The sequence below is a fragment of the Papaver somniferum genome, chromosome 11 (assembly GCF_003573695.1).
Source record: "Papaver somniferum cultivar HN1 chromosome 11, ASM357369v1, whole genome shotgun sequence".
In the NCBI taxonomy this organism is placed as follows: Eukaryota; Viridiplantae; Streptophyta; class Magnoliopsida; order Ranunculales; family Papaveraceae; genus Papaver; species Papaver somniferum.
The window spans coordinates 80,841,727-80,856,924 of record NC_039368.1 but is presented as its reverse complement, the minus strand read 5'-3'; the positions used below and the strand labels follow the sequence as shown (position 1 = coordinate 80,856,924).

General features: G+C 36.5%; 2 protein-coding genes across 3 annotated transcripts; one reads left to right on the top strand and one right to left on the bottom strand.

Annotated features, from left to right (window-relative positions):
* The first annotated feature begins 10,969 nt into the window (after positions 1 to 10,969).
* LOC113324657 (E3 ubiquitin-protein ligase RDUF1-like) lies at positions 10,970 to 11,656 on the top strand. The gene has a single exon (XM_026572956.1). The coding sequence runs from the start codon at positions 10,970 to 10,972 to the stop codon at positions 11,654 to 11,656; it is 687 nt and encodes a 228-aa protein (XP_026428741.1).
* Positions 11,657 to 11,972: 316 nt separating this feature from the next.
* Positions 11,973 to 14,152, bottom strand: LOC113320261 (F-box/LRR-repeat protein At1g52650-like). Of its 2 annotated transcripts, none has more exons than XM_026568186.1 (4): positions 14,054 to 14,152; positions 12,902 to 13,965; positions 12,619 to 12,767; positions 11,973 to 12,507 (listed from the first exon to the last, which is right to left on the bottom strand). In XM_026568186.1, exons 2-3 carry the CDS (start codon positions 13,781 to 13,783, stop codon positions 12,687 to 12,689), a joined length of 963 nt encoding a protein of 320 aa, XP_026423971.1. In that variant the 5' UTR covers positions 13,784 to 13,965; positions 14,054 to 14,152; the 3' UTR covers positions 11,973 to 12,507; positions 12,619 to 12,686. The 2 variants fall into 2 exon arrangements, with proteins under 2 accessions (XP_026423971.1, XP_026423970.1); XM_026568185.1 differs by having other exon boundaries at positions 12,902 to 13,816; positions 14,054 to 14,150.
* Positions 14,153 to 15,198: the final 1,046 nt, after the last annotated feature.

Below are 15,198 nucleotides of genomic sequence, written 5' to 3'. Positions count from 1 at the left end.
ACTGCGTGACCTTATGACTTCATCATCCTCGTCATCTGGAATATACAACGTGCGAGTACGTTCGCCCTCTAATAAAAGTATCCCTTCGCGTGATGCTTATGGGTGCGATATTTAACCCCTACACTTATTACAGTAGAGATCTATGAATGAACCCCGAGTTTCATTCAAGTGCACACGCCAGTAGAGAAGGAAGTTGTTTATATTTGATGAATTATGACGATGCAATGTTCTATCCACACAATCCATGAATTTATCTGTCTCGGCAGAAGAGGGAGGGGGGAGGAAACAGTAAAGAGGCTTGTGGAGTCTAAGGGTGGGGATAGAGGTCCAAATGGAGTTCCATCTTTTTGATAACACGCTAGTACGAGCACCATCCTTAATTTCAAGGAAACAAATAATATGGTGAAGAAGTGATTCAGGTAAGTTACTGATCATATCCATAGACTCCCTCATATTGATATATCCTTTAAAAACTTCAGTAGCTTATATAAACATACAGAGAAAAAGAAAAAAAGTAAAACCCTAGTTAAAATCTTCAGATTAACAATAAGCATTCAATGTTAAACAACAATATAAGGTGTTTCTGGTTTCATTTGTTACTAAGAATCATTTACATTCAAATACCTAGATTTCAGTTCAACAATGAACAATGTAAAGTAATGGAATTAAACTAATTAGAAGAAGAAAATAAAGGGTTTGGATTTACGAGTAGTAGGAAATACCTTAAATCATCAAGACTCCTCCCGTAGAAACAACACCGGTTTGTGTGTGATTTGAGAGAGTGAGAGAGGGAAAACCGAGGAAATGAGTTTGGAGAATTGGGAGACTGGGGTTTTACTCTTTTGGTCTTCATGGGACCGTTCTCATTACCTACCTCCTCATTGGTTCTTCGCGATCAACAGTTCCGTGCCGAACCAAAGAAGAAGTATCATCATTCTCGTTCATGACTATGTATCCAAAAATGATTTCTAGTGGTTTATGGTTCTCAAACTTCCGTCCACATGGGAGGTTGCCGACGATAACTCCCGTAATTTATGTAATAGTTTAACAGCCATGTTGGATACCAAAAATATAAGCACTTCTATTTTTCTAAAAGTATAAGTTGGAGATTATTTCACAAAAAAATTGACTTTCCTGTTTAAAGAAGTCGTTTTAGAATTTTATACTCAAATTCGAGTTCTTATTTTTTGACTTTTGAAAATTAAAAAGGAACTTATGAGTATGCATCCAATCACACTATAAGAGACTATTATTGTATGTGAAAAAACAAAAAATAAATAAATTTTAAATTTGGACCAAGAGGCAAAGATTAAGTCACAGATAATTCACCGTGCAAATGTTGGGTCATGGGTAAATATCATTTTCGAAATACTTATATATATATAACATGGGTTTTCATTGGATCCCCACGCTGGTAACCTCTAGAGTGGAGAATTGGTATGCTGACTTCATGTGTGAGAAATAGGCCTCTGTCCACCTATGCTAATACTGATAGATTACAGGGTAAATAATGAGTCATGTCAAAATATGAGTCATGATATATTTTAAGTGACGAGACAAGTTTTACCTGCTAGTCTTGGTCATGTTGAAAAATTCTAATTTCCATATAAATATTTGAGTAACAAGGAAATATTTAGGTCACGCTTACATATTAATGAAGATTCTCAAATACTTGGTGAAATTTGGTTTGGAAAATTTTTGAGGATCCGTTAAATCGTGAGTTGTCAATAAAATGTCGTTATAGTGCAGATTTATGACAATACATATAGAGGGGGAGAGTTTGGATCACAAGACAAAACCTGGGTATATGTAAACTAAAGTCTCTTGATCCACAAAAGAGTGATACTTTTTCCTTTCTTTTTTTCCTCAATAATGTGATATTTAAGCATAGACATGGCTAGATGGTAGAAAAAATAGATGTAGGGAAACATGGCCATTTCAAGACCAGATGCAAAATGGTAATTTTACAACTAGGTGTGAATCATTATTCCGAGTCAATAGTTTTCTTTGAGGTCTGGCAAAACTAAAATGGGAGATGTCTGAAGACTGAACGTAAAAAGCGAGCTTTGAAGATGAGTTCGACCCCCATTGCCAAAACACAGGCTCAACCTCATATGTCAAAACTAAACTCTCATGGCAGAGATTCAACCCTTAGTATTCAAGGAACTTATAGCCACGATTTCTAGTCAGCGTCTCCGCGAGATACCGCGTCCTGATGTCGTGGTCCCTAGAATACATTCCCGCAAGATATTGCTGGTCAGGGAGGCTCAAAAACCACATGGAACGTCCCTAGTTTACTCATGAGTGAGCATGAGCGTTCATGATTTCAGGATGTCTGTGGGATCCAGACAAGGAATTATTTTCGATAGACATTAGACTTGTTGAAAGACCGAACGAATTGTCTAGTTGTTTTTCCTTGTAGAGTTTCTTGGATGCAGCTTGTTCACTAAGATTTATTATTTGTAACCTTTGTCTTGGTTTGATCTTGACCTAAAGATTTTATATTGAATCAACGGAATATAATACTCAATTTTATCTCTGACCATTGCCGATTTTGGGAGGTATATAGTGAGGTGATTACTGGAACAACTTAGTTCTTTATTGTTTCGGATTACAATCCAAATGAGGGAGAAGCATGAGTTTTTATAACTGGTGAAGCGAAATAAGAAAGTGGACTCTGTCTTAGATCCACATGCATAGACCAGATTAGTTATAGGCATAGGGATACTGAAGGAACTAGGTAACTAGGAGTATTTTACTTGGTCTCAACTGTACGAAGTTGTGGTAGTTAATTTTTATAGAGGCTTACTTCTGAGAGTATTCAAAACAAGACTAGGTTCCTAGGTTTTTCTGCCAAAAAAATTTCCTCGATAACAAAATCTTTATAAATAGGTAATCATACTCGTACGTTAATTCACTTGGTGTACGATCCCATAGATTGGTTATGTTTTGAACTCAGATTATATACCAAGCTAACATCTTGTTGAAGTAATCTTTTGGAAGTTATTGTTTCCGTAAAATTACACAATGTGTGTTTGTAGTAGGTTGATACGAAAAGTGTACCCGATAACCTCGTCATTTCAATGTGAAGGTTAATGTGGTTGAGATTGTAAGGACAGTAAAACTTTTATATCGGGAGAAATAGTTTGCCAACTATTCCTTAACATTTGATGATGCCACTGGCAACATTTCTGAAATTAAACTTTGACGTTGCTTTTATTTTTTTTTAAAATGGTAAAGGAAGCCTGAACTGATATCTAGTGATTTTACAGGTGAAGGAGATGAATTTATATGCCTCCTGACTCAAGCACTATATGCAGGGCAATGTAAGGCTAAAGCATTTTAGGATGCATTTATATGAGCCAAGCAGATATGCACACACAAATTGAACTTGGAAGGCTACTGCCAGGATGGTGTCGCTTTCAAAGAAAAGAAATAAACAATTAAGTGGAGCATTCTTAATCTTATAGAAGATAACTCAGATGTTTTGCATTCTTTTGAAAGCTGGTTAGTCTCTTATTTTCCAAGAGATACAAATAGTATTACTCATATATTTAACAAAACACTCTCTTTGTTTAGTTAGTTGTAACTAGTTAGTGAATTCGCACATTTTTCCAAACTAGTCATGACTATTCGCGAACTACGCAGTCCCATATAAAGTTATCGTCCTTTTGCAACCCCAACCTAGAAATGCGGTTTTTTCAAACTAAGTGACTTATATATAACTTTGTCAGATTTCGAAAAAATACTCGAATTATATTCAGTACATTACAATCAAGTAAAAGATAATTATCATCATTTTGAACTCTGTTACAATTAAGATACACCACAAAAACAGAATGACAATGTTGATGAGATCGACTATGTTACGATTTTTTCAGACTAAGCGACTTATTTATAAAAAAAATAAATCAGATTTCGAACAGATAAGCGAAATAAATTTACTGCATTACAATCAAGTAGAAGATAATTGTCATCATATGTACTATGTTACAATTAAGATACACCATAATGACATAATGACCATGTTGACAAGATAGACTATGATCAGAAAAGTATTCAATGATGTTACTAAAATCATGTAAATAGGATCTAAAACTTTATATTTATGCCGAATTTAGTGTATGCAAAACACATTAAACACATATATTTTCGTATTTTCTCCGAATACCACACAATTGATGGGATGTTTAACTAAATTTGCATAGCCAATGACTCACATTTTAATCGTTCGTAAAATTGTTTATTGTCGTGAAGACGGAAACTAATTTAGTGTAGTTTGGTCCCCGAATGTAGATCCTAGTAGCATTCGTTGATGGTTAACCTTTTATTTGAATGAGATGTTTTCCTTATTAAAATATAAATAAAAATAGTTTTGGTCCCAAATAATTTGAGGCTCTAGGCACTAGCTGGCCTATTCTTAGATGACACTGTTTTTAAATTGCTTTTCCAAACTCTAGTGATTCCTATTTCCGTATTCACGACAACTTATATCCATAAGACCATACATCTGAACAGGGGAAAGAAATAGCGGGTATTAAGATTCTAAAGGTTCTTGTTTCTGAAGGTGTAAAGTGAAGGATATGTGATGGATTCAAACGGATGTTTGTCGTACTGGTGTTATAGATGTAATAGATTTGTTGGAAGTAGTCTTGGTTTCTGTTCTGAATGTGAATCTTGGTTTGCAGAAGAAATTGAAACTCCATATCCTTCCACACATACTGAATCCCCAAGAGTGACATTCATATCAGATACCATGAATCGGTTGAGTCCAAGAAAACGTGAAAATATTCTTCGTCGATTAAACCTTGTGATAGCTATCAAATAAGGTGATGGTGCAGAAACAGGTAGTTATGAACATTATACTGATTATGGTTCAGGTATTAATTTATGTTCATCAGATATGCATGATAACTTAATCATCAAAGTAATGGAATCAGGCCATGATCGAATGCTCACTAAATTCACAATGACCCAAAGTAACGGTCAAAGTAATCATCAAAGTGTATCATTAAAAGTAGTAGTAGAAATTAATGGTTGTGATTGTATACTTCCATGGATTTCTTCAGAAACTCTTCTCCTGTGTGTTGACATAAATTACATACTGATATGGATGGAGGGATTAGTGCACCGGGTGCACCAAGGGTAATATTGTTTGAACTGAAAATAAATGATCAGTCCAATCTACCAATAGAAAAGTATATCGAAATATCATCTCATTTTTTTAGACGAAATTCGTCCAGTTCAAAAAGGGTTACAGGGTACTGGGAATTGGTTGATAATAGTTGCGGATTACATTGGCAAAGATTACGCTCGTTTTACTTTTATTTGTGTGTTTTTTGCGCATTTTCCATGATCGATTGTGTATTTGTTGCAGCTGACATTAAAAAAAGAATAATATAGTTGGATGATTTATTTTTGTTTTTCATTCTACTTATTTGTTTTCTCTTTTGGTTTATTTTCTACTTTTATTTTTCTCATAATTGAATTAAAGGTGCTACCGTGTTTCCAAATAATACTCCATGAGTCATGAGACTGTGACATCACGTGTGGGAATTGGCTATGCACGCATCCTCGAGGATCATAGTCCCTTCAAGCCAAAACAATGCTTCTTTCTCTAATTCATTGGTATAGAAATACGATAACAAGTAAGATTACTTGTTGAAACTACCTGTTGATACTAAAGCTTACTGGGGGGACGTGCTTAGAGACTCAAGCTTCCTCCACCACTAGCTATTTTTTTTTCCTAGAAAAAAGATCGTAATGTATGATCAACTTTTGTTTTAATCTTATCATAAAATAACATAACGTCCTTGTTAGGTAAAATTTATGATTATCTATTTTATGATTATAGATAATCATAAATTGATACAAAATAAATTTTTCCAAACACTTTTTTCAAATGATTGATTATCTGAGAATGATGATCTCAAAAAGGAGAGGAAAAAACAATGATTTAAGATATTTTTTTAGTCATATGTTGTTTTTTTTGTCTCTCTTTTGATAGTTTAGAGAAAATAAGAAGAAAAAATTCAATTTGAGTTTCTTGGAAAAAATAATTGTTATAATAAATTTTCAAAACAACTTTTTCCTGTTTATGGAAATAATGGATTTTTTCAATTATGATTAAAATAAGCAATCATTATAATGGTTACCAAACGCATATAAAATCCATTATAATCTGCATAATGGATTATCATCCCATAATCCATTATGCAGATTATAATTGATTATATATGTGTTTGGTAATCATTAAAATAATTGATTATTTTAATCATAATTTAAAAAATCCATTATTTCCATAAACAGAAAAAAGAAATTGCTTTGAAAATTTATTATAATTAATTATTTTTTCTAACAAACTCGAACTGAAATTTTTTCTTCTTATTTTCTCTAACCTATCAAGAGAGAGACAAAATAACAATATAGGACTAAAAAGAATCCTAGATCATTGTTCTTTCCTCTCCTTTTAGAAATCATCATTCTAAGATAATCAATTATTTGAAAATAGTGTTTGGGAAAATTTATTTTAAAAATGAAAATGATTATATCAAAATCATTTATCAATCTATAATCATAAACAGACAATCATAAATTTTACCAAACAATGCCAATATTTATTTTTGTTTTGCATTTTATGCATCTGTAAAAAAAAATTTCTCTAAACTTGTCTTTTGTTTTTCATAACTGAACTGAAGATTGCACTCTTACTTCCAAATAAGGTTGCATGAGACACGCCTCGAGGATCTTGTCTATTGGAGCCAATATAATGCTCCTTTCTCTAATTGATCAGTAAAGAATATGATACCAAGTAATATTACCAACAGGAGCACTAAATTTGTGCTGGCCTTTAGATGGGATATTAGCTCTTGAAACACAAAACTGTTTTTATATATCAATGTCAACTTCAAGATGCTATATCTAACTAATACATAAAGTCCTACATGAACAACCATGAACCAATCAATAATGGCGGGACACATCATAGGGAAATAGTATGGCATGAAGCATTTTATTTTATTTTTGAAGTGGGAACCCCCTTTGATGGAAGAGGGAACCTTATTGTATTAAAAAAAAACAAGCTAGTATATTACAGTTCTTATAGTACGGGTAACAGTTACTCTGTTTTTATCATCGAGTATAATATTTGAAATGAAAGAAGGGCATGTGTTATCCCAAATTCTTTTTGCCGATGTAGTCGGGTGTTGTTGTTGGTGATATACCGCCTCGTTTGCTAGCTTTTCCGCCACCTGGTTGGCCTCTCTGTAGTCGTGTGTAAGCTTCACCTGTGGTATACTCTGCAGTAACGTCCTTATCTCCTGTATCATTCCTCTTAGGTACCACGGTATGGTTTCACTTTGGTTTTGTATCAGTTGGATGAGTGCTTATGAATATTCTTCGAACCATACTTTAGGTCATAGTTGTTGTTTTGATATCCTTGATGCCAATAACATTACCCATGTCTCTACCACTATTGTAGTTGTTATTCCTAATATTGTTGCCACCGCCATGATCACTTGTACTGTATTAGATCGACATACGCATCCAGTTCCTGCTGGTCCTAGGTTTCCTCTAGCTGCTCCATCTGAATTATTCTTAATCCAGTGCTCCTATGGTGATTTCTATCCAATGAGAATTGTGATGTCCCTGAATCTTCGTGTAGGTGTGAGCTGCGATTGTTGTTGTGGGTATATTGGGGAAATATGTTGTTTGTCCCATGTGTATTCTGCAAACATTGTGAGAACTATACTTTTGAGTTGTAATGCTGATGTTTTTTCCATTGGTAAACCTCTGAATCTCTTGCAAACTATAAATGCCATAGTGTGAAACTGAAGACACTTTGGGTTGTTTCTGGTAGCATTATAGCAAGTACTTATTTTAGGTCGTTTGGTTTGTCGGGATCTTGAATTTGAACTTGAGCTTCTAGGGAGATATGTAAGGATGAGATTCCACAGTTGGGTAGCTTGAGAGCATTCGAAAAGGATATGCTAAAAACACAGGTTTGAGGGTGTGAGGTTGATGTGATGAAGTTCGTCGAAGGTAGGTTGTAACACCCCGTGTTTTTAGCATAGCGCATGCTAAAAGATGCGCCATGTCCTGAGATGAAGCTTCATCCAAAGCTTTTGATGCGTGGTAAGAGGTAGATTGTCTTAAGGACAATATCACGCCAAAATGACACATTATGTTTGGCATTTGACCAAGATCCAAATCTCGCATTATGAAAGTTGGGTAGATGGCCCAGAGCCTTGAAGCGCATGCTTTGCGCATTATGAAGGCTATTGGCATAGAGTCAATATTGCACAACTAGCGTGCATCATGCCAGAGTGGGCATGCCAAGTGAATATTTCACATCATTGTGCAATAAGCCGGAGTAATCATTGTGCAATATCCATAACGACTGTCGCGTAATCATTGTGCAATATCCATAACGACTGTCGCGTAATCATTGTGCAATACGCCAGAGCAAGCTGACAGAAGGACTGTTGCATAATCATTGTGCAATATTGAAGCAAACTCAGCAATCATTGCCGGTCATTCAGGAATACATGGCAACGGACATAAATAGTGAAGCAAGCATGTCAATCCTCTCACCTTTTCTAAGTTGTAAAAATGGTAAGTTAACATACATAGGGAGGGATAGTTGGTTGAAGGTGTATATGCGGACCATGCACTTAGCTTAGCCGAAAGAGTATAAATGATGCGTAAACCTCATTTCTAGCTGCGTAGCCTTACAAATAGAGTATTTTATGCTTAGGAATCACCATGTCATGTCGCGGACCCGATATTGCGCAACCTTTGTGCATTTTGACGGAACAGCGGACTAGGCCATTACCATTATTGCTTGGATACGTCCTTGCAAACGAGTTTGTCTTAAGTTGATGTTCATTCGGGGATGAACTACGGTGTGTGATTGATCCCTTTATAGTATGGAAGGGTACATAGACATCCGCAATGAGTTGCATCTTTGTCGGTATAGTACTTTGTCTCGCTCATATCATCTAATTGTGAGATGATTGCGGCACATTAGCCTCTCATATCATCTGGCTCGGTATTACGATGCAAGAGATGATTGTAGCCAAACTTGATAAGTCAAGTTGCATTCCATTTCATGGATGCTCATACTTCCTATCAAGGCATTCGACATTGGCATGTACCATTGGCACATTGGTCCTGGCCGGGAAGGTAAGCTACAGCGGTATGCAAGTAGCGGAGCTTGCATAAGCCTAAAAATAGTACAAAATTAGCCTGATTGATGCACCATTGTCACGAGAAAGACAATTGCATGCTTTCAGCAACGCCTAAGCTACGGGAAGAGGCAGTATGACGGTTACTCAACTAGATAGGAAATTCAGTGATGAATATCCTATGTTGAGGCAAGGATTTATACCCTTGCTTTATGGTAAATTGGAAAGGTGGGGAAGCTAAGTTAGCTGCATCATGCTCCACGAGAATGCTTGGAAAGGCAGATGAACATGCATTTTCCTAACTTTAAGGCCCACTAAGTAGCATAATCATGGTGCATCAGGGGAGTTATGGCATGCGCGCCCAGGCGCGCTAGGCGTAATTTTCCGGTCCGTCACATGGGTAATCCTTTTTTAAAGTAACTTTCCATGAGAAAAGTATGATTTTTGGTGGACATTGAAGTTTCCATATCTGCTTGAAGTCCACAAGGGTGTAATTGGTGCTGGGTGGAATTTTTTGGTGGTGGGGATTTGGATGTGGGTGTGTGATGGTTGTGTATCCAATTTTGGTTGTGAATTCTCCTGTTTTAGAGTACGGCTAGATGAATTTGTCTTGTTCTTGGTGACTAGGTAAGTGAATGTTGATGATGTTCTGATCCATAATCACATCGAATGAATCAAAGGTAAGTTGGTGGTCCCATGTGTTTGAGTCACAATGGATTAGTGAAGCTATCTGAGTATCTTGTGGTAAGTTGGTGGTGATGGGCGTGGTTTGGAGTGGAATCCAGTTGCTATGGATGTTGGTTGTTTGGCCATCCCCAATTTATTTGAAACATTTTTCCTGCAAAAAAGAAATTTGGTTAGCTAAATTTTTCCAGTACGGGCTAGCAGCTGGTTTAGTTGGCACGACGTGTTGATTCTCTAGGATTGGCTCATTGTATATATATTTGTCATCACACATTTTCTTCAATATTGTCTGGTGGTTGTGTTGTAAGTGCCACACTCTTATTAATAACAAGGCTTGGTTGTGATCTCTACTCTTTCTGATGCCTACACCACCCTCCATTTTTGTCCTAGCCAATTTGTCACATCCAATTGGATGCATTTTCCTTGTTTGGTTGTTGTGGTCCCAAAAAAAATCTCTGGTGATTCGGTTCATTCTCTTATTAACATGGTCTGACATCGTCTGTGTTTGCATCACATGGTTTGCCGTAGGTATGAGATAAGTGGTAATAAGTACCGCTCTGTCTGCTTGGTTAACACATTTTGCTATCCAATCTTGGGCCTTCCTCTGTATTCTCTCCATTAAATCTGCATTTATGTGCGCTAAGTACCTACCCATCTTGAACGTCACCGCCAAATATTTAGGTGGTTCTGTTGTTGTGCTTATTTGGAAGGTACTTGCAAGCACAAGTGCCGCATTGGGCCACAGCTTCGGGTGGTGTACGATGCACTTGGAGGGACTCATAACATACGGCAGTGGAGGGAATCCAAAGAACAAAAAAAAGGTTAATGGGATGGGCGTGCCCCTAACCTAATCGTGCGGCACTGGCTAGTGACCACCCCAACGTCCATAACCGAAGCTCAACGTGGGACACATCATGTAAAGAAAGATGAATAAAACGTTGATACTAAAACGGTGATAAACGCTAAAATAAATAACACGGTTCGAAATTCTACAGAGACTCGGATTTCCTGTTTCTTTCCAAATTCTACAGAGACTCGGATTTCCAGTTTCTAGAATATATATATATAAGACTGCACTCTGAACAGGGAAGAAAATTGTGATGGATTCAAATGGACGTTTTTCATACTGGTGTTACAATTGTGGTAAATTTGTTAAAGAATTTTTAGGTGTTTGTCTTGGATGTGAATCTGAGTTTATAGAAGAAATTGAAGCTCCATCTCTATCCACACATACTGAATCCATTTCAGGTGATAATACAAATTATAGGTCTCGTCCACGAAAACGTAAAAATCATCCCCGTAGTTTCAGTACCGCGATCATTATTAGAGGAGATGATGGTGCTAATGGCGGAGAAAGAGGTAGTGATTATGAACTTTATTATGATGAAGGTTCAGGTCTTCTACTACCATATTCATCAGCTGTGCAAGATAGCTTGAGGGAAACAGGAAATTTTCTCACTCGATTAGCACAGACCCAAACTGAAGGTCTACGTCAACGAGCATCAAAAGCAGTTGTAGAATCTATGCCGGTTTTTGAGATTAGTGATTGCCATGTTTCTAGTGAATCAGATTGTGCAGTTTGCAACGAAGTTTTCAAGCTTGGATCAGAAGCTAGAGAAATGCCCTGTAAACATATATACCATACAGATTGTATACTTCCATGGCTTTCGTTAAGAAACTCTTGTCCTGTCTGTCGACATGAATTACCTACTGATATGGATGGTGGGCTTAACATGCCTGGTGCTCCTAGGATAATATTATGGGAGTTGGGTAATAATAAATGGTGAGCAAAATCGGTTTAGTTCTGCCATTAGGAAAGTACTGCGAAATACGTTCTCATTCTTTAGACGAAATTCGACTCCCTCGCCGTCTCATTCAAGCAGGTACTGGGAACTAGTTGATAGTTGCGGATTACATTGGAAAAGATTATGCTAAATCTTAGTTATATCTGTAGTTTTGTGCATTCTTCGTGCTGCACATTACATTGAACTAAGAACAATAATGTACTGGATGATTATTTTTTTGTTCTACAATTTCGCTTTCTGTAAAAAAAAAAAATAACAGAGCTGAAGATGCTACTCTGATTCCAAATAACCTCAAACTCGTGTTTCATTGTTGGGATTCTTTATATGGTAACAGTCAGATGTACAGTAAAAGAATGAAATAAAGCTGATTTTAACTAAATTATTTTCAATGAAGAACAACCGAGGTCCCATCCAAAGAACAGAATCTAAACATACAACCTGTTGAGGCTCTTGGAAAACTTGGTATCTCTACCATAAGTTCTTTTTCACTTTTCCCATTTATAAAGCGTAAGCCAGCATCATAGTAACATATATTCATCATCTGCAAAGCTTTTGCATTCTTCAAAATCAGCTTCACCCACTTCAGCTCCCTTGGGTTCCCAACAAATTCCTCAAAGAAAACTATCATCTTCATCATTGCCATATTTACTTGCACCCTCTGTTTCGTTGTCACAACCAGCAGCGTCAGAGACATCTCCTTCGTCTTCATTGCCGTGGTTGTTTTCGCCCTCAACAGAGTCAACATCATTGTATTCATTGTCCTCATCTCCATCGTTCTGTGCACCTTCACTGTCGTCCTCATCACTATCTACTTCTTGTTCATCATCAATATACTGGAATTGAAATTGAAACACAAAAAGATATGAAATGATTGATTATTCCAAAACTTATATTTTGTTACATATCCAATGAAGGAATGCAGATCATTAGTTCTGAACACTTGCCTCATTAAATACGAGCGACTCTAGATTAGGTACTGCTTTGAGCAAATCAATTAGTCCTTGATCTGTGGTTAGTATGTCAGACAGTTCAACATTTTGACGTTATGAAATGTCAGCAAACTGTTCGACGGATCATATGCAGAGCAGATAGCCTATTTATCAGAAGGCAATAGCAGCAAATAAGTCAGTTACAAGGAGTCAGGTTAAACCACAAAAGTAGAAAGAAACACAGAAACTAACTAACACAGAAACTAACTACTCTAAAGATAGCAGTAACCAAGAATACCTGTAGGGTTGAATCATTGACAGTTAGACGTTTTACATGTGCAAGGGCTCGAAGTAACCGACTTATTTGAGCACCTTTTTGTTCAAATTTGAAGCGAACAACTGCTTCCACCAGTGTTAGAAAGCTAGGGATGGCATATTCTTTTGCAACATCAGCTGAGTAGACGAACGTCAAAAGATTTGGTGCATCAATTTTGAGAGCACAGTCTTGTAAACCAACATCTATCACGAACTCAAAACAGCGAATTTTCAAAAGCTTCAAAGTAGGAATTGAAATAGTGAAATTCCTCATACGAAAAGTGCAGAAGTCCAGAATCAATTCTTCAAGAGCAGTGGAATTTGAAAAGATTTCATCATTCCAGCACTCATCGCTAAACTCAAACTTGTAAAGTTTAAGCCGTTTGAGTCTTGGAAAAGAGATATATTTAGGAAGGGTGATGTTATGTTGTGCTCCTAGCTCCAACGACATCAGTGATTCACAAGTAAAAAGAGATAAAGGAATAAATAAGGGTCGAGTTTGGGTTAAGTATAGACCGAGCTCTTGAACTTTCCCCCTTATTACAGTAGAGATCCATGAATGAACCCGAGTTTCATTCAAGTGCTCACGCCAGAAGAGAAAGAAGTTTTGTATATTTGACGAATTATGACGATGCAATGTTCCATCCACAAAATCCATGAATTTATCAGTCTCGGCAGAAGAGGGAGGGAGGAAGGAACAGGAAAGAGGCCTATGGAATCTAAGGGTGGGGATAGAGGTCCAAATGGAGTTCCATCTTTTCGATAACACGCTAGTACGAGCGCCATCCTTGATTTCAAGGAAACAAATTATATGGTGAAGAAGTGATTCAGGTATGTCACTGATCCTATCCATGGATTCGCTCATATTGATGTATATCCTTCCAAATCTCAGTAGTTTCTTAAATAAACATACACACAGAAATGGAAAAGGAAAAATCAGTTTAAAAAAATCCTTACATTAGCTAGAAACATTCTGCAATATAAGGTGTTTGTGGTTTCGTTTGTTACTAAGAATCATCCACATACAAATCAAATACCTAGATTTCACTTCAACAGTATAAACGAACGGGAATTAAATTAATTAGACGAAGGAAAGAAAAGATCTGGATTCATGAGCAGTAGTAGTAGGAAATACCTTAAATCACCGAGACTCCGTCGGTAGCAACATCACTGATTTGTGTGTGATTCTGAGAGAAATGAGTTACTCAGAGAGACTGAGAGCGGGAAAACCGAGGAAAGGAGGAAATGAGTTTGGAGAACTGGGAGACTGGGGTTTTACTCCTTTGGTCTTCATGGGCCGGCCCGTTGACGGCTCTTTGCGGTCCATAATCCCGTGCCGAGCTAAATAAAAACTACTCAGAAACTACTTTTCAGCAAGGATATACATTTTCTTTTTAATGGGAAAATTCAATTTCATTTAAATGATAATGAACTCTTTTAGTCGCTTTGGATTAAAACTTCAATCCAACCAGGTCAGTTAACATATCACTCTACTTTTGAATATTTTGTTAAAGAGTCAGCATTATTATTTGCATCACGTGGGTATATGTACGTGACCATGTTTCAAACTCTGAAAGAAAAAAATAAAACATCTCTTATTATATTATTTGTAGTCCACTTCACGGCTGTTGGGTGATCTTGAATAGCTTTCACTGCATTCATATATGCAATCGCCTTCCAGGTGAATATTCCTAACTCCCCTTTCCTCAGCCCATAAGACCACTTCCAAGGCTCCCAACATTTCTGCTTGCTCCGAATCTACTACATTTTTTGGGATGCATCGCACTCCATTGCATTCACCTGCATGGTTTCTAGAGATTAGTCAAATTCCTATTGAAACATTATCATCTATAAATGAAGCATCAAAATTAATTTTCTCCACATTTAAAGTTGGAGCCCGCCAAAAATGATTAACTTGTAATACATTATTGGAAATAGATTGGTTTTCATCTAAATGAGATCCCCATTCCTCTAGATGTTTAGTGATATTTACTGCAATTATCCTATCATTTGCCTCTACACTATCAAAAACTTTTGAACACCTTGCTTTCCACAAATACCAGGTTATGAAACCAACATACTCAACATCTCTCTGATCTAACTGGACACCAGCATTATTTATTCTAAAGATAGAACAAAGTCAGTCATGAAAATCAAAATTACTAATAGTATGATGAAAATTTTGGTTCACAGTATTCCAAACTCTCACAGCTATAGGACAATCAATTAGTAAATGATGTATAGACTCAGAATTACTGTTACATAGAGGACAAGAAGTGT